General features: G+C 40.5%; 1 protein-coding gene across 2 annotated transcripts in view; it reads left to right on the forward strand.

The window, feature by feature from the left end:
- The window catches only part of LOC118827760 (oxysterol-binding protein 2-like), a 127942-nt gene that overhangs the window by 92946 nt on the left and 9498 nt on the right, over positions 1-25498 (forward strand). For both annotated transcript variants that reach the window (XM_036599220.1, XM_036599221.1), the window contains 9 exons: positions 13501-13699; positions 15098-15221; positions 16309-16375; positions 19538-19690; positions 21347-21592; positions 21700-21820; positions 23124-23227; positions 24773-24868; positions 25186-25370. In XM_036599220.1, coding sequence (XP_036455113.1) covers positions 13501-13699; positions 15098-15221; positions 16309-16375; positions 19538-19690; positions 21347-21592; positions 21700-21820; positions 23124-23227; positions 24773-24868; positions 25186-25370 — 1295 coding nt within the window. The remainder of the gene's footprint in view (positions 1-13500; positions 13700-15097; positions 15222-16308; positions 16376-19537; positions 19691-21346; positions 21593-21699; positions 21821-23123; positions 23228-24772; positions 24869-25185; positions 25371-25498) is intronic.

The raw sequence follows: 25498 nt of genomic DNA on the forward strand, positions 1-25498 counted from the left end.
GTGAAGCTGCTTTGTGACAACATCAGTTGTAAAAAGCGCTATACAAATAAATTTGATTTGATTTACATTTATGCAGTACAAGAAAAGGAGATATTTTATTATGACTGGACTTAAATGGCAAGTTGTTTAACCTCTTATTGACCAGGGTATATTTTGGTTTGTCCATATGAATTTACATGACCAAATCGTAAGGCAAATTATTCAGTTACTGCATGAAATAAATGTAAATTTTTATTTTATTTTTTTATTTTTTTGTAAAAACTCCCCTCAAATTAACAGAACATGTTTTATGATCATAAACATGTTGCTATATGCTTACAACTTACTGCTGAAAGCCAAAAATCTCAGACGCTCTTTGTACTTTTTTATAAAAATAATTTTTACAGTGCAGATCACTGAAGAGACGCCGTCTGTTTATATTTTATAGCCCAGATTTGTGGAAAAATGGGTCGACTTTCAGTAGAAAAAAAACTTGTGAGTTCAGCTTCTTTTATTATAAGGGTTTAAAATGACATCACCCGTCTATTTGACTGGAAAGAAGACAGTTACAGCTCTCATACGACCCCCACCTTTTGAATGTAGCTTATGAAATATAAAAGTTATGAAGAATATGACGTTTTGGAACCACCAGTGGTCTCAAGGAGTTGAAGAGATTAAATTTCCAGTTTTGTTTTGCAGAAACAAAAGGCATTTTTGCAACGTTGCCCTGTTTGTCATTGAAATAAATTAGAATATGTCCTATTTAAGAAGCGCGGACTCTAATCTTTTAAAACCATTTAAAATGTAAATGTAATTCATTGTGCAACATAATGTGTAATTAAATGTGTAATTACATTTGAATAGTATACCAATGAGTGTTCATAGCATGTTAAGATACGAGTTCTGCAGAGAGCAAATCTCCATTTGCATGGTGAACTGATATGAAACAAGCTTTCTGGATTGGGCTCAGTAGAGAAAAGACAGCTCTAATTATCGAACCCCTGATCCACTGGGACTCGAGTTCTTCTTCTGGAACACTGGTTTTTGGCTACTTGGTTCTGAGTCCTCTCCACAGAAGTGCAGTTAATGTGATGTCATTGAGTTTGACCCTGGGATGGATCCTAGCAGCAGTCTCATAATAGCCTCCACCGGCCGTATCGATTCCACTGCTGCATATTCTCCAGTTTGTTGTTCATTCTGGGCTTTTGGCTCTAACAGTCAATGCGGTGATGAATGCGGGGAGAGATTTTAGTGGACATCGTTTTATTTCCTCTCTGCTGATCAATACGGCAGTGTTTTTGTTTAAAGCGGTCACGCCTGGTCAATTTTACTATCTTTCTTAATCTGAACTCTTCTATACCAACCGGTGGGTGTTGTGATCGTCACTAATGTGGTCAGTGCGTGTGGTGCTTGTGTTAGCCGCTGTGTTTTGGGAGTCCTGTTGGAGCCAGATTCGTTTTACCTGGAATAATTGTGTAATTTAGGTTTTGACCAGTGAGTTTTAGTGTGTTTTAACAGTCGAACGGTTGGGGTGACAGGCATAGAGGAAAAGGCAGTATTTGAAGAATACAACTATTTCCCTACTAAATATCTCAAAAAAGTAAACACAATTAAAAAATGCTGTCATTTACAGTTGTGTGCAAAAGTTTGGGCACCCCTGGTCAAATGACTTATTGATTTTCTCAGTGAAAATTAGTTAATACAGCCTCTACATAGAACACACCTCTGCACATTTAAAGCAAAGTTACTGTTTGTTTGCTGAATTTAATATTACACAGAAAAATATGAAACATAAAATGTGCCCTGTGCAAAAGTTGTGGAATATTTTATATATTTTGTTGTTTTTTTTCCAAATATGTTAAACTCAGCAGGTAAATAGAGATTGTGCACTAAATTTTAAAGAGAATGCTATATTTAAGTTCACTGTAACTTATTTTGAGATATGACTTTTCTATGACTTTTCAAATTATAGATTTTGTTGAGTTTGTTGAGTGAAAATATGTGAACACACCCTCTACAGAGAACACACTTCTGCACATTTTATACACAGGTACTGTTTATTTGCTGGATTTAACATATTGGAAAAAGATTTAACATAAAATATAGCTTGTGCAAAAGTTATGGCACATTTTATATTTCATATTTTATTTTTTCCCAATATGCTAAATTCAGCAAATAAGTTGAAATTATGCACTAAAATTTGAAGAAAATGCTATATTTTTGTTCACTGTTACTTATTTTCACTTGGAAAATCAACAAAACATATAAATTGGCTATAATCTGTCACATATGTCTCTGTTTGTGGCACGGTGGACAGAGAGAGGATTATGAACTCCGTCTTATTGCCCATGCTGGCTGTCCAGCTGTTTTGTCATGTGTCTTTTCCATTATATCCGTTCTATGATGGTAATAATTTTGGAGTGAATTACTTTGTTTCAATCCGTTTTAATCAGTTTTTTTGTGGTAATTTGATGAAATTGCACAGATTCTTTATGCCAGTCGCCCAGTGAAATTCTGCACAAGTTGTTATACATACACCGATCAGGCATAACATTATGACCACCTCTTTGTTTCTACGCTCATTGTCCATTTTATCAGCTCCACTTACTATATAGGTGCACTTTGTAGTTCTACAGTTACAGACTGTAGTCCATCTGTTTCTCTGCATACTTTGTTAGCCCCCTTTTACCCTGTTCTTCAGTGGTCAGGACCCCCATGGACCCTCACAGAGCAGGTGGTGGATCATTCTCAGCACTGCAGTAACACTGACGTGGTGGTGGTGTGTTAGTGTGTGTTGCGCTAGTCTGAGTGGATCAGACACAGCAGTGCTGCCAGAGTTTTTAAACACCTCAGTGTCACTGCTGGACTGAGAATAGTCCACCAACCAAAAATATCCAGCCAACAGCGTCCTGTAGAAACAAGGAGGTGGTCATATGGTGGTCATGTTATGCCTGATCTGTGTATATATTAGAACCAATTCAACTCTAATATCTTACTGTAGTGCATGCAAACTTTTACAGCTCCTCTTCACAGGCACAGGGCTAGTCTGCACTGACTGTGGACAGAGAGCAGAGAACTGACCGATCCGTGCTCGGACAAGCTTTACAGAATGTTGGCAATATCTCATCCATTGTAACGAGCAGTTATTTTACACTGTTTATTTTGTGTGTGTTTTAAAGGTAACACTTAGGACAGATCTAGTGCAGCTCTTTCTGTTATTTCATCAAGCTAATGTTGCCCTGGTGGCGAATCTGCCCAGATTAGATGCTACAACGTAGTGGCGCTCGGTAGCCTAGCATTTTAAACTCAAAACTCAACGTGATGCAGTGAATCTTAAATTTCATCCCTTCTTCATTAAGTTCCTGACATTCTCCAAAGCTTGTCCCACCTCGCAACAGTCACTATGAAGGCATTTGTAGGCGGAGCATATCTGGCCGTCGCCGCATTGTTAGGGTGGGTTTTTATGCGATCAGGAGAGGAGAGAGTTTACAATGAGGAAGGAAAAGCAACACACACATTCACGCACACACACTTCTCTCGCTCTGGAACATTAGAGGAATTCCAAAGCTTCCCTTTCCCATCCACCCTAAAGAGAGAGGAAGACCCATACACGCACACAGTCCACTGAGAATGACTCCAGGTAGGTGCTGCTGTTTCTCTTTGGGCTGCAAAAGGCAGGTTTTAGAGGTTTACATAGATGTATTTTGTGTTGACATATATAGCATCATTAGTGCTCACACTTAAAGATTTTACAGTTGTATGCATGGTCTTATGATTGTGTGGTCGAACGGCATGTTAAATATTGCACTTTTCTGCAAATATTTGTGCACAATTTCTATTTATTCGCTAAGTTTGCTAAGTATTGGAGGAAAATATGTATAAAATATAAATAAAAATTATATATAAATATATATTATGGACATATAAAATTTTTACGTAGACATCTTCTAGACTGCTTCTTGTCAAATTATATGTTTTGTTGATTTTCCAAGAGAAAATAAGTTACAGGGAACCTAAATATAGCATTGTCTTCAAATTTTAGTGCACAAGAGTTTAATATATTGGAAAAAACTAACATTAAAATATAAATAATATGCTGGAATTTTTGCACAGGCCACATTTTATGTTTCATATTTTTTCAGTATCTTTAATTCATCAAATAAACAGTAATTGTGCATTAAAATGTGCAGAAGTGTGTTCTTCTTAGAGGATGTGTTCACTTATTTTCATTTAGAAAATCAACAAAACATTCAACCAGGGGTGCCCAAATATACGCATACGACTACTGTCTATAGAACATATTTATTGTGTGTGTAGTAGCTCCCCTGAAACAGACTCTCTGGGTCGTGTTTGATCAGTATACTGTGTAGAGGGGCTTAGAGATATTCAGGGGTTTATTTGTGAATGATGAGGGCCTGGGACACTGAGTAACGATGGATCCAGAAGGTCGATGGGGCAGGAGAGGTTCCCCGTAATGTTGGATCTTTCTAACCAGGGTTAGGTTTCCCAAAAAAAGCACAAAGATGATTCGTAAATGGTAGAATCATGATTGTGCTAAGACTGTACTACTGGGAGAGTAACTGGGTTATGATCTTAAGACAATCCTAACGCTAAAATGCTTTTTATGAACGTTCGCTTCTAAAGTGTGAGTAGTTAGTAAACTGATGTTACAAGCAGTAGTGGTGGCGTGATTGGATGGAGTAAACAAGCCAAAACCACACTGTAAAAAATGAGAAGTCTGCTCAACTTAAAATTACATAGTAATTGATTACATTGCTTTTTTTGAGTTGACTCAGTTTGAGGACACCAGACTCCCAACTCAAACAAAAAATTCTCCCAGCTACTGTTTCTAGGTCTGCATAGATAAACAAAACTGAATTTTGTTTTCAGGGCTGTGTGGACACGCAAATCCGATCTTTTCAAATCCGACCTGAGTCACTTTCATATGTGGTCCTAGATCGGATACGTATCCGATTTGTGGCCATGTGACCTTAATGTGACGCTCAGATCGGAATCAATGTGCTTTTTTTCCACTGCGCATGCGCCATCATTCAGCGTTACCATGGCAGCAGCGCCGAACAGAAGTTAAAGACTGTAAACGGAGGAAAAGAAACATCTCACCTTTTTCTCCTTCGTCTTCGGCTGAGAGTGTTCAGAGTTAATTATCTTCACAGCGAAGCTCGTTCTGCTCGTTAGTTTGTGCTGATGACGACAAACGTGATTCATTCATGTGACGTTACTGAGTAGGATGTGCTCATGCGGGTCATTGAGGACAGATTTGAGTCACCTAAACGAGTGTGAACCATCCTGTCAGAGATCGGATTTGAGCAAAAAATCGTATTTGAGCAATGAGGCTTGTAATGTGAACATACTGTTCGCTCTCGTGCCTCATGGCATGTAACAAGATGACACAGCATCTTATTTATAGTTCACTTTTCCACATTTTCTTTTGATATATGTGTTGAATTGTTTGTAGAAAATGTTATGATTTTTCTTTACACAGTGTATTTATATAAATATACTTAAAATGTGAATGAGGTTCCGGATTCACTACAAAATGTGCTGGATCCATATGTGGAAGGTACTAGTTGTGGATCTGGCTTGTTCCGGCACAAATTAAGCCCTGGAGATATCAAATTCACTGTACAGTTTAATGTTTCTACACTCTAGTTGTTACGGGACAGCAGGGAGGCGGACCCAAGTGCAGGGAGGAAAACCCATGAGAAAGGCTTTTAAATGAGTTTATTGAAGTTATGGAGTGTGAACTTGGTGATTGTGCATGTTGGAGTTGAGGTGGCTCAGAGCCAGGCTATAACCGCCCATGTACTGGTTGGTGGTCCGAGAAGCACAGGCGAAAATGGGAAAAACAACAAATGGGAAATAAAAAAGCAAAAGGCAAAAACAGACTAAAATAGGGAAGTGAAGTAAAAGATATTCAGCAAACAAAAAATATTTCCTCTGTTTCCGTTTCTTGCTCAAGGCTTCTTTTGGTTTTCAAGTCGTTTTGAGGCAATTTCTCTCTTTCCTCAGCCTTTCCTTTTCTTTTCTTTTCAATACCCACCTGGGCTAAGTACCGTACCGGTCACCCCTCTACAAAGGTGTGGCAAAGGGCTGCTGTTTGCCACAGCCTTAGATTGAGGAGTCCACAGATGTGCCAGGTTGGGCCTAATCGGCCCGAGGGCCTCTGGGAATTAGAGTTCCCTGAACGTATGGCACTTCGCTGCCGTCGCCCTCTGCTGGCAGCAGGCAGCGCAGGCTGGGCCCTTACACTAATACACCTAATTCACACCTGATCAGTTGATAATTAAGCTCTTGATACATGGAAGCAATTGTGTTAGAGCAGCAAAGCTGTGCCCTGTAGTTTGGAACAGAACCAGATGGTTCTGGGCAGTTTTTATGGCTGAGTTATGGGGACTTTGCGGTTTCCCAGCAGCATGCCACAATTTATGCTCTGGCTACAGATGCATTCTTTTAAAGCAAATGTTGCTAGATTGGATACATTATACACATCTGACTGCTACAGCATGGACTACATAATGTTGAGTTCAAAATGCTTTGCTGTTGAGCAGTTTGACTATGTTGTTTGCAGCTTAATAAAACAGGTTGGACACATGAACAACCTCCACGCTTAGGTTGATTACATGACCAAATAACTAGTGTTTATTCACAATTTAAGAGAGCATAATTTTCAAATTGCAAGAGCTGCAATTTACAGTTATAGCCTACATTGTCAGCAACATTGTCTGAAATTTAACGTAAAAGCACAGAGCTTGTAGATGAGTTAGACAAATCAGAGGCAAGCAAACCCCCATGTGTTGTGGCATCACAACCACAACTTATTGGCAGTCTAACACACTACATGTAGAGGTTCAAGCCTCAAGCCAGAAAAAGTGGGTATTCTGATATTCATGGCCAAAAAAACAAGCCTGAAACTTGATTTATTGAAAATAATTGTAATTTTATTGCAGTCACAATATTAATCAGAAAAGTTGCAGTTGGTTATTTTCCCCAAATCATTCAGCCCTAAAAAGAACTACATCAGATTGATCTGAACAGTGTAGCCTTTCAATCACATACAAAATAAATAAATATACCAAACATATTAATCATATAAATTGATGTATTAATGTTGGTGGTTAGCGCTGTCGCCTCACAGAAAGAAGCGCCTGGGTTCAAATCCCCGGACGGGTGACCAGGGTCCTTTCTGCATGGGGGTTGTGGGCAGAGCATGGATTGGTCAATAACACCTTCATTTATCAGTTCACTTAAGTTCTGTACAGCCTAAGAGACTGCTTCTTTAGTTTTACATGAAGCTGAAGTAGCTAAAAAGCAAAAAAAAAAAGCTTGGGGAAGCAAATGATATCAAGCTTGTCACAATAGAAGAACCCCTTTTGTGCTATACAGAATCATATAAAAGACGTTCTTCATCAATCTGAAGAACCATTTCACCATTCAAAGAACCATTTAAGCATGAAATTGTTCTATATAGAACTCATTGTTCTGAATGCAACCTCTCCCTTTACTAAAGAACTCTTAAAGAACCATCTTTTTATACGACGGCGTTTTTGGGCCACTGTTAATAAAAATAATAGAAAAATAGTAGACTTCTAGAATAAAGTCGTAACATTTTGAGAATAAAGTCATAATGTTTCGAGAAAAAAGTTGTACGATATATTTCGAGAATAATAATAAAAGTCGTAATATTTTGAGAAAAAAAGTCGTACTATTTCGAGAAGAAAAGTCATACTATTTCGAGAAAAACGTCGTAATATTTTGAGAAAAAAGTCATACTATTTCGAGAAAAAAGTCATAGAATTACGACATTAAAGTGGCATTAATACCAGGAAAGGCTGCAATAAAATGAGGGGCGTTGAGCTGGTGGAGTTACACTTTCATATCGATTCACCCATAAAGAAACACTCAGTCTCCCTGTCTCTCCTGCACATCAGCACCAGCCTGTTATTAGTATAAGAAACGGCTGAAAAAGGCGTGGCCTTAAAACACCTGTTTGGCGTACGTTTGAGAGTGTAGCTAAATTAAATTAATTTATAGCTGTTTGTCTTGCATTTACACTAAAAAGCGCAGACTAGAGTAATGACTCCAATTAATGTACGGCCTAAAATAGCCACCGCAAGAATTCATGCTCACACACACACATGCACACATTTCCCTTGCGTATTGTGAGATCACGAGCAGTCTGGGGCCTGTTTGGAGTTCTCAGCAGTAAAATGTGGAAGCTCATGTGTTTGAGATGATGAAGTTTCAGTTTCACTGCAGCTCTCACGCGCTGCTCACAATTCAGCTGCTGGAAAAGCCCTCGCTGCTTATATAGGACTTCAGATGAACTTAGGTCATTCTTAGGAGTTTTGGTGAGTGTGCCCTCTGTCTCATTATAGTATTTTAAATAATATTTACATTATTAAATTCTGTGTAATATCAGTTAGTGAAAAGTTATTAAGAATTTAATGGTTGTAAAATTCTTTCAGTGAACAATAACTAGTCAATCTGCATGCCATAGACAATGGATGAAGTATATATAGTACTGAGCAAATGTTTTAGACGCCTGAGAAAATTATATTTCAAAGCCGTTTTTCTGGACAGTGAGCATTTATTCGCTAAGAAAAACACTAATATTACTGTAAATACATAATGTTAATAAAATAAGCAGTGATTTTACGTATCGCTGCTGTTGGAAGAAAACCTCGTATCTCTATTTTTGTCGTTTTTCAGTTTCTGACATCATTTGAAAATGCCTGTTGCTCTTTACATTGTGTGTAAATTTCATGATGAATGGACCAAAAGAAGTGACCCAAAACGACTTGTAAAAAAGTCTGGTTCTGTTGACTTACATTAAAAGTAAAGAGGGTTTTTTTCCTTCTCCTGTAAAGTTGTACATTTAATCTTTTCCAAACCTTTCCTTGTGGCAGGCCAGTTTTGTTTGTAGTTATCATACAATACCTGGATTGGCTAATCAATACTTCAGTATGTTCACCACTGGAAATTCTTTTTAGCCTATGTTTTACGCTTAATGTCCGTCTACACTGGTAGAAATAAAGGTGCTGTGCAGGTACATTTTTCGTTTATCAAGGTATACACAATATAAATGTTCCCTCAAAGGTACAACAGTGGATTTAAGGTCCAATTGTGAACCTTAAATAAGTTTTTCCAGGTGAAAAGTTCGTATTTGTACCTTTTCATAATCTAATGTTTTAAAACAGAGCAATAAAATAAAAACCCTGGAGGCGAGACGGGGTGTGTGGAGTCAATACAGCTTAGAAAATATCATTTCAGTGGATTATGGTACAGTTATGTTCCCTGACTAAAGGTACTGAGATGTACCCTTGAGGGTACCACCCCAGTGACGTTGGGGTACTGCCCCAGTGAGAGTTTACTACCTTTTTTTCTGAAATTGTAGGAAACTGTCCCACAGTTCTGAAACTAATCTGTATGTTATGTAGCTGTGAGAGCAATGAACTGAAGTAGGGGTCACATAAGGGACTTTCGAGCTTAAAAGTAGTAACAGTGATCAATTTAGGATTTCAAGCAGTTCAGTAATGTTTACTGTAAGCCTGAGCAGGAGTTTTTAAAGATGGCTCAATTGGTTTCAGTAGGAATGGTGAGTAAAGTAACATCTGCATTTAAATGTGTGGGTAAGGCAGCAGTAAATGTGATTGATCGAATGCACAGATTCAATGACAGTGATGCTCATGCATTAGTGCAAAATGTAAAGAAAAACAGGTCAACAGTTCAAGAACAGAGACGATCTCAGATGATATCAGTAGTGTAGATACCTTCGGCACTCCGATCTACAGAGATGACGAGTCAATCTTCACCATTTTCTCCACAAGTGGACAAGTGCATGTGTGGTGTAAAAGCCTGGTTATGCTGGGGGGGCCGTTTTACTCCCATGGTTTGAGTCCACTTTCCAGTTAGACTGAAAGGTCACTCCAGGTCAGTGCAAAGTTATTCTGACTGATCATTATTATCCTATAATGAAACATTTCTCTCCTGAGTGGAGTGGTCTCGATGCTGCCATGTGCAGGGCATGAGGGTTCACTGAATGGTTTGATGAGTGTGAAAATGATGTAAATCACATGCTATGGCTTTCACGGTCACCAGATCTCGACTCAGTTGTACACCTATGGGAGATTTTGGACTGGCGAGTTAGATAGCGCTCTCAGAGCAGGTACTATTTGGGTGGTGGATCACTCTCAGCACTGCAGTAACACTGATGTGGTGGTGGTGTGTTAGTGTGTGTTGCGCTGGTATGAGTGGATCAGACACAGCAGTGCTGCTGGAGTTTTTAAACACTGTGTCCACTCACTGTCCACTCTATTACCTTGTTGGTCCACCTAGATGTAAAGTCAGAGACAGCAGCTCATGTGTGTCAGCACAGTTTGTGTTGGTCATCCTCTAGACCTCCATCAGTGGTCACAGGACGCTGTTGGCTGGACATTTTTGGTTGGTGGACTATTCTCAGTCCAGCAGTGACACTGAGGTGTTTAAAAACTCCAGCAGCACTGCTGTGTCTGATCCACTCGTACCAGCGCAACACACACTAACACACCTCTACCACGTCAGTGTTACTGCAGTGCTGAGAATGATCCACCACCCAAATAGTACCTGCTCTGTGAGGGTCCATGGGGGTCCTGACCACTGAAGAACAGGGTAAAAGGGGGCTAACAAAGTATGCAGAGAAACAGATGGACTACAGTCTGTAACTGTAGAACTACAAAGTGCACCTATATAGTAAGTGGAGCTGATAAAATGGACAATGAGCATAGAAACAAGGAGGTGGTCATAATGTTATGCCTGATTGGTTCTGTAGTGTTTAAACAGCATCCATCAGAGAGCACAATAAGCTCTACAGAGTCTGAACAGATGATGCCTGATGCTGAACCGCTGTTTATGATATGTCTATGACCCAGAGTAACCTCTCGACTGCGGCCAGAGTGCTCAACTTTATATGTGTATGCGTGTCATACTTTTGTATGTATTAGCTTTCCATGACCCATAGTAACCCCCCTGCTTCAGCCAGGGTAGTGAATCTGTATGTGTGAGGGTGATTAATCTGTATGACCCAAAGTAACCTCTCTGTACTCCTTGCTAACTCTGCACTAACTCAAGTTATATACCTTAACTCTGTTCTGAAACTTAAATATGGTGATTTTTCGCATTGTGGACGTAGCATACATCTGTGTGTATCCCAGTCATCAAATGCAACATCCTTTCACTTCTGCTTTTGCCTGAATTACAGAAAATTCTGCTGTAGTTAGTCATCATAGATTCTTGGAATGTAAAGCTCCTCTGGTTAAATCAACAGTGCGGTGTTTCTCTCTTGAGAAGCTTCATCAGTTGATGAACAGAGTGAGATGGTTTCAGCTAAATGAACACTTATGTAGTTTCATTCAAGTTAGGATGAAAAAGAAAGCTCTGTTGTCATTTAGTGAGAGGAAGGGAAACTGTATGTGTGTGAGCTGAAGGAAGGTGTCATTCTAAAGAATAGTACATTATGCTCTGAACTTTAAGGAGAGGTATTAGGAGGATAGTGACCGTCATCCATTCACATCAATAGATCTGTTCTTAAATGGCTATTTAGTAGATGACTATATAATAGTATTGGCATTTTTTTTTCTGTTAGGCAATAATTCTTGCATGAGGTTAGGCCTGGGCAATAACATTGTCACAATAGTTTCTTGTTATAAATATATAAAATTCATTGTCAATTATATTGTCCCCCTCCCAAAACCCTGCAAACCCCCACAGACCACTGACGTATTTTCTGTGATTTCTTTAGCTTGTTGTAGCATTAACTGATTTATTGAAAAGCTATTAATGAAAACAGCTCCTGCTGTTGTGGGTTCATGAGTGAGTGAAAACCATGTCCACTTGCTTTATATCTAAAAACAAACATTTCCATCGTTATAGCAGACGTAATGTGGAATTCAGCTGTAGATGCCTGTGAGAAACGTTGAGGTGTTATATTTTTATAATTTTACAGTCTGAACCGCTAAGCTATACATAAAATGTTTAGAATTTTTTGTCCGGTACGTTGCACTCAGTGGGGAATTTGCCGTACTGTAGCCTAATATTGCTCTGGAATAATCCATCTGTATTAATGCTCTGTAACAATCCTCTGTTTTAACTGTTAAAGAGAATAAAGCATTACACGTACATATTATTTAATATAATATAGCAACTGGTTAAAAATGAAAAATATTAGCTCTTTTTTCTAACATGGCATTTAAGCACCTTTTCATCTGGCTATTTGTCAGTCATTGCCAAAAATCCAATTACACTGCTCTGTTGCCCCGGCCTACATTAGGCCAAATCTGTATAAAAGAAGTGAAACAAAACATTTTGAATACAGACATTTAACACTATTTAGGACTTAAATCAGAAATGTATCAAATGTATTACTGATTGGCTGGAATCAGTAATCCGGCTGGCAGCTGTTTTTAATGCTCTAAAACTGATCTGAGATTAGATAAAGTACCAAATTCAGGGTGTCAAACTCAACCACTAAAAGGGCCGTATTAAAAAATCTCAGCAAATCTGTGGGCCAGCTGTGTTTTTATTTCATTTTTACTTTACATTTTGCCGTGACCCGAACGGGCCATTGATTATTCAAAATATTCTGAAACTACAACAGCAAACTAGGCATTAAATACCTATTCAGGAATAATTCTAAATAAACATAAATTGTTTTAAGTAGTTTTTTTTAAATTGCGTATTTACATGAACTGGACACCAAGGCTTCTTTTTGCGTAACCGCTGACCCACAGATTGTTGTTGGAGGAAAGTGGCTCAGAATGCACACTATGTTGCAGTGCATGCTGGGAACTGTAGTGCATCTTGGGATGAAATGGGCTACTAAGAACATCCATCCATCCATCGTCTAAACCGCTTATCCTTCTGGGTCGCGGTGGGGTGCTGGAGCCTATCCCAGCTGTCATTGGGCGGAAGGCAGGATACACCCTGGACAGGTCGCCAGTCCATCGCAGGGCAGACAGACAGACATACACGGTCACACACTCACTCACACCTAGGGGCAATTCAGCATGTCCAACCAGCCTGACTGCATGTTTTTGGACTGTGGGAGGAAACCGGAGTACCCGGAGGAAACCCTACTAAGAACAGAAAATTAACACACATGGATACTAAAGCGATAATGACCAGCAGAAGTCATTTAGTCATTGACTATGGAAAACATGTCAGTGTTACAAGCACTCTATAATGCTTTATAATGTCCATACGATCCATGCAGTCATTCACATAGATTTCAGTAGACTACAGGAAGTGTACAGGGCGATATGGCTTCTATTGTTACACCACAGAAGAAGAGCTCACTTGTTGCACGAACAGAACTGTGACTAATGGTGGCACAATTATGGGGCAAAATGAGAAGAAACTGCAGAAGGCATATTGGTTCAGTTAGTGCATTAGTCTAACAGCAGTCGATAGATTAATCGATTGTTGAAATAATCATTAATTGCAGCCCCATCCGCCCTCTCCCCGCAGGCATGCCGTGATTTCCTGGAGCTGGCGGAGAGCCACAGTCGCAGATGGCAGCGGGTCCTGCAGCATGAGAGGGAGCAGCGCACTCACCTGGAGGAGACCATCGAACAGCTGGCCAAACAGCACAACAGCCTGGAGAGAGCGTGGAGAGAGGCCCCTACACACTCCACCAACACGCCAGACACACCCACCACACACACTGGTGAGCTGAGGCAGCAGTACCACAACAGGGAAGAGTGTTTTACACTCCCCTTTTTTCACTCTTTCTGTCTCTACATCTCTCTTTCTCTTTCTCACAGAACTAAGTACTCTCTTCACTCACTGAGTTTCCTATTTACAGTGTTGGAAATATCCAGAACTGCATGTTTTAGTGTTTTACCTGCACTAAGGCTGGGCGTACACTACACATTTACATTTTACATTTACAGCATTTAGCAGACGCTCTTAATCAGAGCGACTTAAAAAAAGTGCTTTGTCTATCTAGAGAAAGTATCTTTGCTAGTTACCAATAGGTTAGAGAGAAAGCTGAGCTGAGCTCAGATACTGCTAGAAAAAAAAGTCCATGTTGATACCCAGAGAAAAAGGAGCAGAGTTAAACACAGCAGTGCAATACAATACATTTCAATAAGTGCAGTACAATACATTACAATGAATTACTGAACTCAGTGCTCATTTAAGTGCTGTATAAAGAGATGTGTCTTCAGTCTGCATTTGAAGACCACGAGAGACTCTGCTGTTCAGACAGCCAGTGGGAGTTCGTTCCACCACCTGGGTGCCAGGACGGAGAAGAGTCTTGATGCTTGTCTTCCACGCGTCCTGAAGGATGGCGGGTCAAGCTGAGCTGTACTCAAAGCTCGAAGGGCTCGTGGTACAGTTCGAATTTTGACCATTGCCATCAAGTAGGGAGGGGCTGGTCCGTCTTTGGCTTTGAAGGCCTCAGGGTTTTAAATCTGATGCGTGCAGCTACAGGAAGCCAGTGAAGGGAGCGCAGCAGTGGGGTGACGTGGCTGAACTTGGAGAGATTGAAGACGACCCATGCTGCTGCATTCTGGATGAGTTGCAGAGGCTTGATGGCCGCATTGGAAGACCAGCCAAGAGCGAGTTGCAGTAGTCAAGCCTTGAGATGACAAGAGACTGCACTAGCACCTGGGTGGCCTCTCGAGTGAGAAAGGGTCGGATCCTCCGGATGTTGTACAGGAGAAATCTGCATGACCGAGTTAGATTCGCGATATGAACAGAGAACGATAACTGCCCATCCAGAATCACACCAAGACTTCTTGTCTCTTCGATTTTTTGTCTGATTTTAACCCTGATTTGCGACAAATTGTCACAATCTGAAGCAATTTTTCAGGCCGGGAGCTCAATTGCACTGACGGTGCAGATGATCTGGTAGTGTGAGAACATGGACAGGATATTTGTCGTACAAGAAGAATGTACTTTAATAATGAGTGCGTTTTTTAGTGCGTGTTAATGTTTCTTTGAGTAATGCAGTGTTGGAGTGTTGAGTAGTGTTGTAGTATTAGTGAGTAGTGTTGGTGTTGGAGCATTGGGTAGTGTTTATGTGTGTGTGTTCAGTGTTTGAACTGTGTGTTCTCTGCAGGAGTGAGTGAGAGGCCCCGAAAAGAAGAAGCGAGTGATGAAGATGAAGATACAGAATATTTTGACGCCATGGAGGATTCACCTGCATTCATCACAGTGACCGCCACTGACCCCTCACAACACAGGTTAGAGTCACAGACACACACACACACACACACACACACACACGTGCAGTATTATACAAGCATGTTATTATTATTCTGTGTCCCGGTGACCATGTGGATAGTGGTTTCTCCAGAATGTCCTGTTTTCTGACATGCAAACACACACACACTACTATTATTACATGTTACACTCACCCACATATCTGTACTGTGTGTGTGTGTGTGTGTGTGCGTGTGCGTGGGTGTGTGCGTGTGTGTGTGCGTGCGTGTGTGTGCGTGCGTGTGTGTGCGTGTGTGTGTGTGTGTGTGTGTGTGTGTGTGTGTGTGTGTGTGTGTGTGCGCGTGTGTTGTTTTAATGAGTTTGCTGTGCTGATTCTCTGCATGGTTCAGTTAACAACTCAAGACAGTTCCCTTCTCATTATCCAGTAAATCTGCTTTCAGTGTACTTATCACACATGCACACTTTCTTTCTTTCTTTCTCTCTCTCTCTCTCTCTCTCTCTCACTGTCTGTCTTTCTTTCTGTCTCTCTTTCTGTCTTTCTTCTCTTGTTGCTCCCATTGTTCTATGCATTAGATTCATTTATAAGACTGTGTTTGAACTATAATCCCTGCAATCGAAGCAACCAAAAGCAGTTTGTGAGTGAGTGTGAGTGAAAATGCAATGATGCATATGATTAAAATATAACAGTAATAATAATAATAATAATAATAATGAACTTTATAACACCTTAAGTGCCTCACAGTACAGCAAACCAGTGTAAATGAAACAGTGAACAGCAAACAAAAGTACAGAATTAAAAGGATCTTCTTAAAAGTAAAACAGGTAAAGCAATAAAATGGAAAGAAAAATTGAATAAAAATCACAATTAAAACAATAAAATTAATAAATTAAGAATAGAAAAAGCTTCACTCTTTGGAAAAACACCAAGTAGGCAAACATTTGCTTTGGCTAAGTTTAGCGTTTAGCTTATGCATCATAGCATTTTGGTACAGTAAAATATGGGTGCATGGAAAACATTCATAAAAATAGTAATGTGTGTGTGTGTGTGTGTGTGTGTGTGTGTGTGTGTGTGTGCGTGTGTGTGTGTGTGTGTGTGTGTGATTGCAGGCGTTCTCAGAGTAATCTAAGTGGTGCCAGTGGTGGGCAGCCCAGCGACTGGAACCTGGAGGACCATGTAAGTGTCACATTTTCTCTTTATTTCTGATCTGAGAGTCTTTCCACTTTTCCATGCTCTGCCCACAAATACATTCTTATCTAGAATTGCTAGTTTGGACAAGTTTTACACAACATTAGCAGAAATTGCATTGATTGCTAATGCAAGTTGAGGAGACAAAACACACAGGAAAAACTACACAGCTGCTTTCATGTGTGCTGTGATAACACCGCTGATTAAGGCGAGTAAAAACGCATCGAGACACTTTAGAACTTGTACTACAAAGATAATGTGGTCATATGTGTCTCTGACCACCTTCCGAGGTGGTTTGGGTGACTGGATCACTACATGTCTCAAAGACTTACTGTACCCCGTTCACACCTGTACTTAGTGTGTTCACCCAGGACGCATGTTAATACCAGTGGTAGACGGTGTATCGCTGCTGTCGGTACAAAACCTCATATCTCAAAAATGGTAACTTTACAGGAGAAGGAAAAAACATACTTTACTTTTAATGGAAGTCAATGGAACCAGACTTTTTTTCTGAGTCATTTTGGGCTGTTTCTTTTGGTCCATTCATCATGAAATTTACACACAATGTAAAGGATAACAGATATTTTGAAATTATGTCAAAAACTGAAAAATGACAAAAATGGAGATACAAGGTTTTATGTTAATACCAGTGTCAATACCGTATATATATGGTTTATAGAATATCTAGTGTTTTATGTATGTATGTATGTATGTATGTATATGTGTGTGTGTGTGTGTGTAGCAACTATAAACTCTTATGTAGGAACCCTAAACAAATAGTTTGTCATTACATTAAATGGGATTCTGCAAAAGAATGCATCTGTGGGCGGAGCAAAGATAGGTCAGTTTAGAAACTCTTCGTTTTAATGCTAAAGGGCATAATTTGAGATTTGCAGAGTGGAGCTGGTCTTTATTAACAAGGTTTATACTGATTTATGCTGTTTTTCATACTGAGTCATCTACTGAGGCTTTGAACAGCACAGAAATTACATGACGTTGCCATTGCATAAACACTAACACCCACACAAACACACAGTGTGTGTGTGTGTGCATGTCCAGTAACTCCCTGTGGTGCTACAGACACACAGATCCTGTGTCATTTTCACTCTTAATTAGCTTACAGACAGCTGCTCCCTCTCTCTCTATCATTCTCTCTCCCTCTCTCTCTGAGTCAGTTTGTAACTTTTCTGAGTTTTCTGTCCTTACGGCCTCTTACAGGCTGCAGTCCAGTGCTTCAGTTCAACTTTTTTCATCCAAATTCACCATTTTCTAACAGCTCCTCATTAAACAGAACATTGTCCTCAGTTTCTTCTAGCTGCTAATTGGTGGTGGTGCATAAATGGTGTCCTCTTCTTTTCTCTCTGTCTCTGTTTCTCTGTGCCTCTCTATCTGTAAAAGCCACTGAACTGAATCCTGCGAATAAATGTTTGTCGTCCATGACTGTATAACAAAAATCTGCAACTCCAGGCGTTTCAGTCTGACAGTAAAGGTGTTACAATAAGGCACACTTGAGAGAAAGTCTCACCAAACTGTGCAGCTTTTACACACAGTGGAGCAGCAAAGTACACAAAACAGTCCTGGTTACTTTTGCTTTGCCTGAGGTTTCCTGGTGTCCATGGTGATCAGGCAGATCCTGAGAAAACTCCACCCACTTTTAATGAATTCCCACAAACTCTTCCCTCCGGAGAGCAAGTCCCATCTCCCAGATTTCTTTGACTGATGACTTCATGAAGTGTGCCACAACACGATTTCACGCACGCTGCTGTCGGAACAAAACCTCGTATCTCTTTTTTTTTTTTCCGTTTTTCGGTTTTTGACATAATTTGAAAATGCCTGTTGTCCTTTACATTGTATGTAAATTTCATGATGAAAGGACCCAAAGAAACGGCCCAAAATGACTTGTGAATGACGAGAGCGATATTTTTGTGCATTATGAAATTTAGGGTGTGTTAATAATCTATATATGAAGCATTTTGTTCCAAAAAGAAAATATTCTTTTTATTTTCCATGATATATGTTGTCAGGAGTGAGCTTTACACATATAATAATGCTATATTATGATTATTACCATATATATTAGAGATATAAAAAATATGTTTTCCATTATACATCAACTGTAATTCTTTTCAAAAACTCATTTTAGCCAGAATTGTTACAAATGGATGTAGAGATATGTTCAGTTTCGGAATGAAACTCTTTATATATTTATAAAGCCACATTTATAAATGTTTACTGAATTCAGCAACAGCTTCTATTGGAAATACGTTTCAAATCATTTTATTTCATGTGTAAAAGGGAATGCACTGAAATTACTATCCATGGTTATTATTGGAGTATTCCTTTAAAGACATCTTAAAGAGGAGCTCAGTTTAATCACAGATATAATAAGTAACCGCCCTACATAGTTCATGTGCATTGCTGCTGTTAGTGTTTTAAGTATTTGTCTGTGTATTTATGTGCCAGATTGCCAAAGACAAATTTCAATTTTATTATTTTTTAATAATTTTTTGCAAATTTAATGGACAATAAAGTTTTCTTATCTTATCATTGAGATGTAAACAAAGTCATGCAGAGTGGTTTGGTGTGAAATGGTTCATTGCAGAGAAACTCTGATTTCTTTACAGTGGTGGTGATCGGACCAGCCACTTCAACAACACGAATGTAGCCGTTTCATCTACTGTCACGTGTCTTCTGAGTTTTCTATGTAATATAGCTATTTGGTGAAGTAGAAACTGAGATAAATCTGAAAAATACATTTTCTTTGGGAACCGTTTTTCTCACAATGCCCTACATGTATCTTTCTGCTGTGGATTGAGTTAAAAAATATATGTTTTGGTCCTAAACCTTATTTCAAAACTACCATAAAACATTGTCTCAGGCTATCAGGTTTTTTGATGCATATTCCTAACCTTTTCCTGTAAAAGCTGTCTGTGAGGGAGCTTTTAGAGGCATTGATCTCTTCAGACGTCTGCTTCCCATCACAACCGCTCAGAACAATTCAGGCACTGTACGTTCCTCTAGAACAGAGCATTTCACTTCAGATCACTCTGATCGACTTTGTCTAAATCTACAGAAATGCTGAAAAAATGTTTGAATTCCCTTTTAAAGTTAAAATATCCCTCTCTCTCCGTCTGTCTCCATCTCTCTCAGTCATCTCCGAGCTATAATGATTTGTCGGGGAAGGAGGTTCAGCCACGCAGGAAGAGGCGGACCCGAATCCCAGACAAGCCCAACTACTCCCTGAACCTGTGGAGCATCATGAAGAACTGCATCGGCAAAGAGCTCTCCAAAATCCCCATGCCTGTGAGTGCCCCAGTACACTTTCACTGCCCGCTTACAGCGAGGAACAACAGCATGGCTCTGTCTGTAAGACTGTGACCAGAGAGTATCTAGATTCACACGCTGCCAGTAACAAATCCAGTATAAGCCAAGTCAAAGAAATAAGACATGAAAGTCAAAGGAAAATACACTTTATGTCCAAAAGTTTGTAGACACCTGCTGTTTCTTCTGAAATGAAGGGTATTAATAGGGCATTTGTCCCTGTTTGCTGCATTAACAGCCTCTACTCTTCTAAGAAAGCTTTGCACTAGATGTTGGAACATTGCTGTTAGGATTTGATTGCATTCAGCCACAAGAGCATTAGTGAGGTCAGGTACTGATGTTGGATGGTCAGTTCTGGATCAGTCCAACTCATCCCAGAGGTATTGGATGGAGCACCATCACTCCAGAGCACGCGGTTTCACTGCTCTACAGCCCAACGCTGGGGGCTTTATACCCCTCTTGTCCACACTTATAGTGTAACAGTACACAGAAAAAATCAGAGAAGCAACGCAAAACACATGCATGACCTTGTAGTGACTGAGGGGAAAAGTTGATGCTCTGCTCCAGCTGTACACTAAACACTAATACTGTAAGGCATTATGTTATCATGTTACATTCATTCATCCATTTATTCGTGCATTCATTTATTTATTGAGACTGTGTTCAACTTTGGCACTTGTGAATATGCTATAATTATGTGTTCAAAGCCAGTTAAAATAATTCTCTAATATACAATTAAGGCACAGTATGATAATATAAATGCCCGCTGATCACCAGAAACTCAGGACAGGAGTAGACAGTAAACAGGCGTTTCAGAGACTTTAATAGTCAGATAACAGCGGCCTCTAGTGGGTAAAAGGGGAGTCCACAGATAGAGATATAACAATAACAGACTTCTTTCTTTCTTTCTTTCTTTCTTTCTTTCTTTCACCCTCTCACCCTTTCTTTCGCCCTTTTTTCTTTCTTTCTTTCTTTCGCCCTTTCTTTCTTTTACTCTTTCTTTCTTTCACCCTTTCTTTCTTTCACCCTTTCTTTCTTTCTTTCTTTCACCCTCTTGCCCTTTCTTTCGCCCTTTTTTCTTTCTTTTTTCTTTCTTTCTTTCTTTCACCATCTCACCCTTTCTTTCGCCCTTTTTTCTTTCTTTCTTTCTTTCTTTTACTTTTTTCTTTCTTTCACCCTTTCCTTCTTTCGTCCCTTCCTTCTTTCTTTCTTTCGTCCTTTCTTTCTTTCACCATTTCGCCCCTTCTTTCTTTCTTTCTTTCTTTTGCCCTTTCGTCCTGTCCTTCCCTCCCTCCACTTCTCCTCTTCCCTTCTCTTCTTTGTTCCCTTCCTCTGTCCACCATCTCTCTCTCATCCTCTCCTTTTTACTTCGTCATCTCTCTTTCCCTCTCCCTCCCTCTCTCCCTCTCTCTCCTCCCTTCTGCCCTTTATCTACTCCTCTCCACTGTCTCTCTCTCTCTTTTTCTCTCTCTCTCTCTCTCATGCTTGGCTGTCATTCTCTCCCTCTTCCTCTTTCTCTTCTGTCCTTCTCTTCCCTCCTTCTCCCTCACTCTCTCACCCCCCCATGCTCTCACCCCCTGAATCTTTCTCTCTCCATCTGTCTCCCCCTCTCCCTCTCTCCCTCTCTCTCTGTCTCAGGTGAATTTTAATGAGCCTCTCTCGATGCTGCAGCGGTTGACGGAGGATTTGGAGTACAGTGAGTTGCTGGATAAAGCTGCGCGCTGTGAGAATTCTCTGGAGCAGATGTGTTTGGTCGCAGCGTTCTCTGTCTCCTCCTACTCCACCACCGTCCACCGCACAGCCAAACCCTTCAACCCGCTGCTGGGGGAGACATACGAGCTCGACCGGCTAGAGGAGTTTGGCTACCGCTCACTATGTGAACAGGTGGGTTTTTTGATGCATCTGAAGTGGTCATAATGTATATGATGCGGTTTATATGATATTATTAGGCTATTATATTTATAAGCGAACACTTTGCTTATTGTCTACAGGTAAGTCATCATCCTCCAGCTGCTGCCCATCATGTAATGTCACAGCGAGGCTGGACCCTGTGGCAGGAAATCACCATCGCCAGCAAGTTCCGCGGCAAATACCTGTCCATTATGCCGCTGGGTAAGAGCTTCAGCTTCCCCTAAAACACCCTTACGCTTGAGTGTTTCTTCACTGCTTAAGAACAAAACAAAGTTTTAGTAATCATAATTCATTCATAATATTTTCTCTGTCTTTTTCTCTGTTTACTTTTGTCATAATTGCATAATTATATTCTCTATAGGGCCTAAATGCCCCTCCAACAACTTTGCATATTTTATGCTTATACACCAATCAGGCATAACATTATGTCCTTGTTTCTACGCTCGTTGTCCATTTTATCTGCTCCACTTACTATATAGGTGCACTTTGTAGTTCTACAGTTACAGACTGTAGTCCATCTGTTTCTCTGCATACTTTGTTAGCCCCCTTTTACCCTGTTCTTCAGTGGTCAGGACCCCCATGGACCCTCACAGAGCAGGTACTATTTGGGTGGTGGATCATTCTCAGCACTGCAGTAACACTGACGTGGTGGTGGTGTGTTAGTGTGTGTTGCGCTGGTCTGAGTGGATCAGACACAGCATTGCTGCTGGAGTTTTTAAACACCTCAGTGTCACTGCTGGACTGAGAATAGTCCACCAACCAAAAATATCCAGCCAACAGCGTCCTGTGGGCAGCGTCCTGTGACCACTGATGAAGGACTAGAGGATGAGCAACACAAGCTGTGCAGCAGCAGATGAGCTATCGTCTCTGACTTTACATCTACAAGGTGGACCAACAAGGTAGGAGTGTCTAATAGAGTGGACAGTGAGTGGACACAGTGTTCAGACCTGATCGGTGTATCATTGTGTTTAATACCCAGACTTGACCACCAACCCTACACTGGTGGGATTCAGGATTTATTCCTCAACTCTGCTTGAGATCTTACTTGAAATAAAATCACTTGGAGCATTTTAACTTTCTCTTTAGTTGCTGTTTTGGAGATACATGTTTTCTTCGTATGCAAAGTTTTGAACACCCGTGGTCAAATGACATGTTTTGTTGATTTTCTAAGTGAAAAAAATGAACGTATCCTCTACAGGAAACTAATCTGAAGATGGCATTTTTCTGAAAATTCTAGTACTCAATTTCTATTTATTTGCTTTTGGACATGCCACATTTTATGCCTAATGTTTTTTTCCAGTATGTTAAATTCAGAAAATAATTCAGAAAAGTTTAGAAAATCAACAGAATATATAATTTGGCTCAGTGTTTAAACTTTTACATTAATTTCTGAAGAGATGAACTGAACTCTCTATCTCTCTCACAATCTTTTCCCTTACTCTCTTTCTCTCTCTCTCTCTCTCTCTCTCTCTCTCTCTCTCTCTCTCTCTCGTTCTCTCTCTAGGTGCCATCCACCTGCAGTTCCATTCAAGTGGGAACCATTACGTATGGCGAAAGGTGACGTCCACCGTGCACAACATCATCGTGGGCAAGCTATGGATCGACCAGGTCTGCTCTCACTTCTGTCTGACTGACACTGTTCTACTGATACTACTACACTATATGTTCAAAAGTATGTAGGCACCCCTTCTCATTAGTGAATTCAGCTACTTTAAGATGCCTCCATTACTAGCGCAGGTGTTTAATTGTGCACACATAGCTTGTACACCAATGAGCCCTATACATTATGACCACTCAGTGATTGTCTTGTAACAACAGCACATGTCAAAGTCAACAAACAAACAGCCGGTTCTTGTAGTCGATGAGTTTTGGATGTGGGAGAAACTGCCGGCGTGAAGACCTCAGTGATTTTGACAAGCAACTTTGACTTTGCTAAATCGTTTTGCACTGGGTCGGAACTGAAACAGCAAGGCTTGTGGGTGCTCCTGGTCTGCAGTGGTGAGTACCAGTCGACAGTGGTCAGAGCAGGGCCAAACCACAAACCTGCAACAGGATGTTGGACTTCTAAGGCTCATCGCTGCGTGAGGGCAATGACGGCTATCCCGTCTGACCAACAGAAGGGCTTCTGCGGCACAAGGATACACAGTGATGCTCTAGGCAACATTCTGCTGGAAAACTCTGGGTCCAGGCATTTGTGTGGACATCAATTTGATACCCACCTAAACCTTGTTGCGGACCAGGTACCAGGTACACCCCTTCACGGCAGGCATATTCCCCAATGGCAGTGGCCTTTTTCAGCAAGCTAATGTGCCCTGCCACGCTGCATACAGTGTCCAGGAGTGGATTTAGAAACATGATGAAGAGTACAAGGCAAGGTGTTGCCCTGATCTCAGTCCAGTGGAGCATCTGGGATTGGAACATGGGATGTGCTGGAACAACAAGCTGGAACAACAAGCCCAATCCATGGCGGCTCCACCTCACAACTTGACTTGGGTTCTAAAGAATCTGCTGCTACCGTCTCTGTGCTATGTGTGACAGACATCAGGCAGTGAACCAACAGCATATTAGGCAGGTGGCCGTAATATTGTATGCTTGTCAGTGCAAAATCTCCATTGAAATGCACCGACCAACAGAACAGGACGCTCTGAAGCAACTGCACATGAGCCTAAAGTTACTATGCCGAATGCCAACGTTGGACTGTGAAGCAGTGGAACTGCTTTCTCTGGAGTGATGAAGCTCCATCCAGATCCTTTGAGATGAGTTTGAGTGGCATTAGTGATCCAGGACTGATCAGTAAAATCCTCACAACAATGTTCCAACATCTAGTGTAGTCTTCCCAGAAGAGTAGAGGCTGTAACTGTAGCAAAGCGGCACTAAATCCCTAATAATACTCATGATTTCAGACGAAACGTCAGATGAGCAGGCGTCTACAAACTTTTGGACATATAGTGAATGCAACCCCTTAAATTCCAGGCCTGTTATTCAGTTATTAAGCTTATAACCTATTTCTCCTTAATTACTATACATTATTCAGTAGCTGTAACACATTTTTCATTTTTCAACATCAAACTACAAAGTAAGAGCCATTATTATGTATTGTCTTCATTCTATTTCCCATTGATTTTAGAGTTCACTCTCTTTTCTCTCTCTCAGTCGGGGGACATTGATATTGTAAACCACAGAACCAAAGAGACGTGTCAGCTCAAGTTCTCTCCCTATAGCTACTTCTCCAGGGAAGTTCCACGCAAGGTAGTGTCCCCTCTCTGATATTGCCTGTTGGTTTTAAAATGTTCTCAAAGCCAAGTGAACCAATGTGCTTGTGGAAGAATATTCTAGAATTATGGTATATCACACCAGTATTTAAGTATCTGGAAAATTATGGGTCAGTATGCTCTGAACTTTAGATGTGACCTCACCGTAATATGTCTTGGACACAAAACTAGTACAAAACCTGCCTGGGTAGGACATTATAGATGATATAAATATCAAAGACCTCCGCATTCTGCTCTGTTTATTGCTGTTTTGTATCTTCTTTTGTGGCACCCTATTGTGGTGTGGTTACCTAGGTGACAGGTGTGGTGGCGGACAGTGAGGGTCAGGCACACTACATCCTGTCCGGGACGTGGGATGAGAGGATGGAGAGCGCAAAGATTGTCCAGAGCAGCCGGGGCAGTAGTGGAGCAGAGGGCAAGCAGAAGACCGTCTACCAGACTCTGTCACCCAGACTGTTGTGGAAGAAATACCCACTACCGTACGCACAGCACAGCAACGCCATGCACATCAGCAGCATATAACATACGTCAGAGTTTGAAATCATTTTTCAGTCACGTAAAATGCATTTTGTTGCAAGTACATATTACTACCACACGTAACAGGGAG

This window comes from Colossoma macropomum, unplaced genomic scaffold (genome assembly GCF_904425465.1).
Source record: "Colossoma macropomum unplaced genomic scaffold, Colossoma_macropomum, whole genome shotgun sequence".
NCBI lineage: Eukaryota > Metazoa > Chordata > Actinopteri > Characiformes > Serrasalmidae > Colossoma > Colossoma macropomum.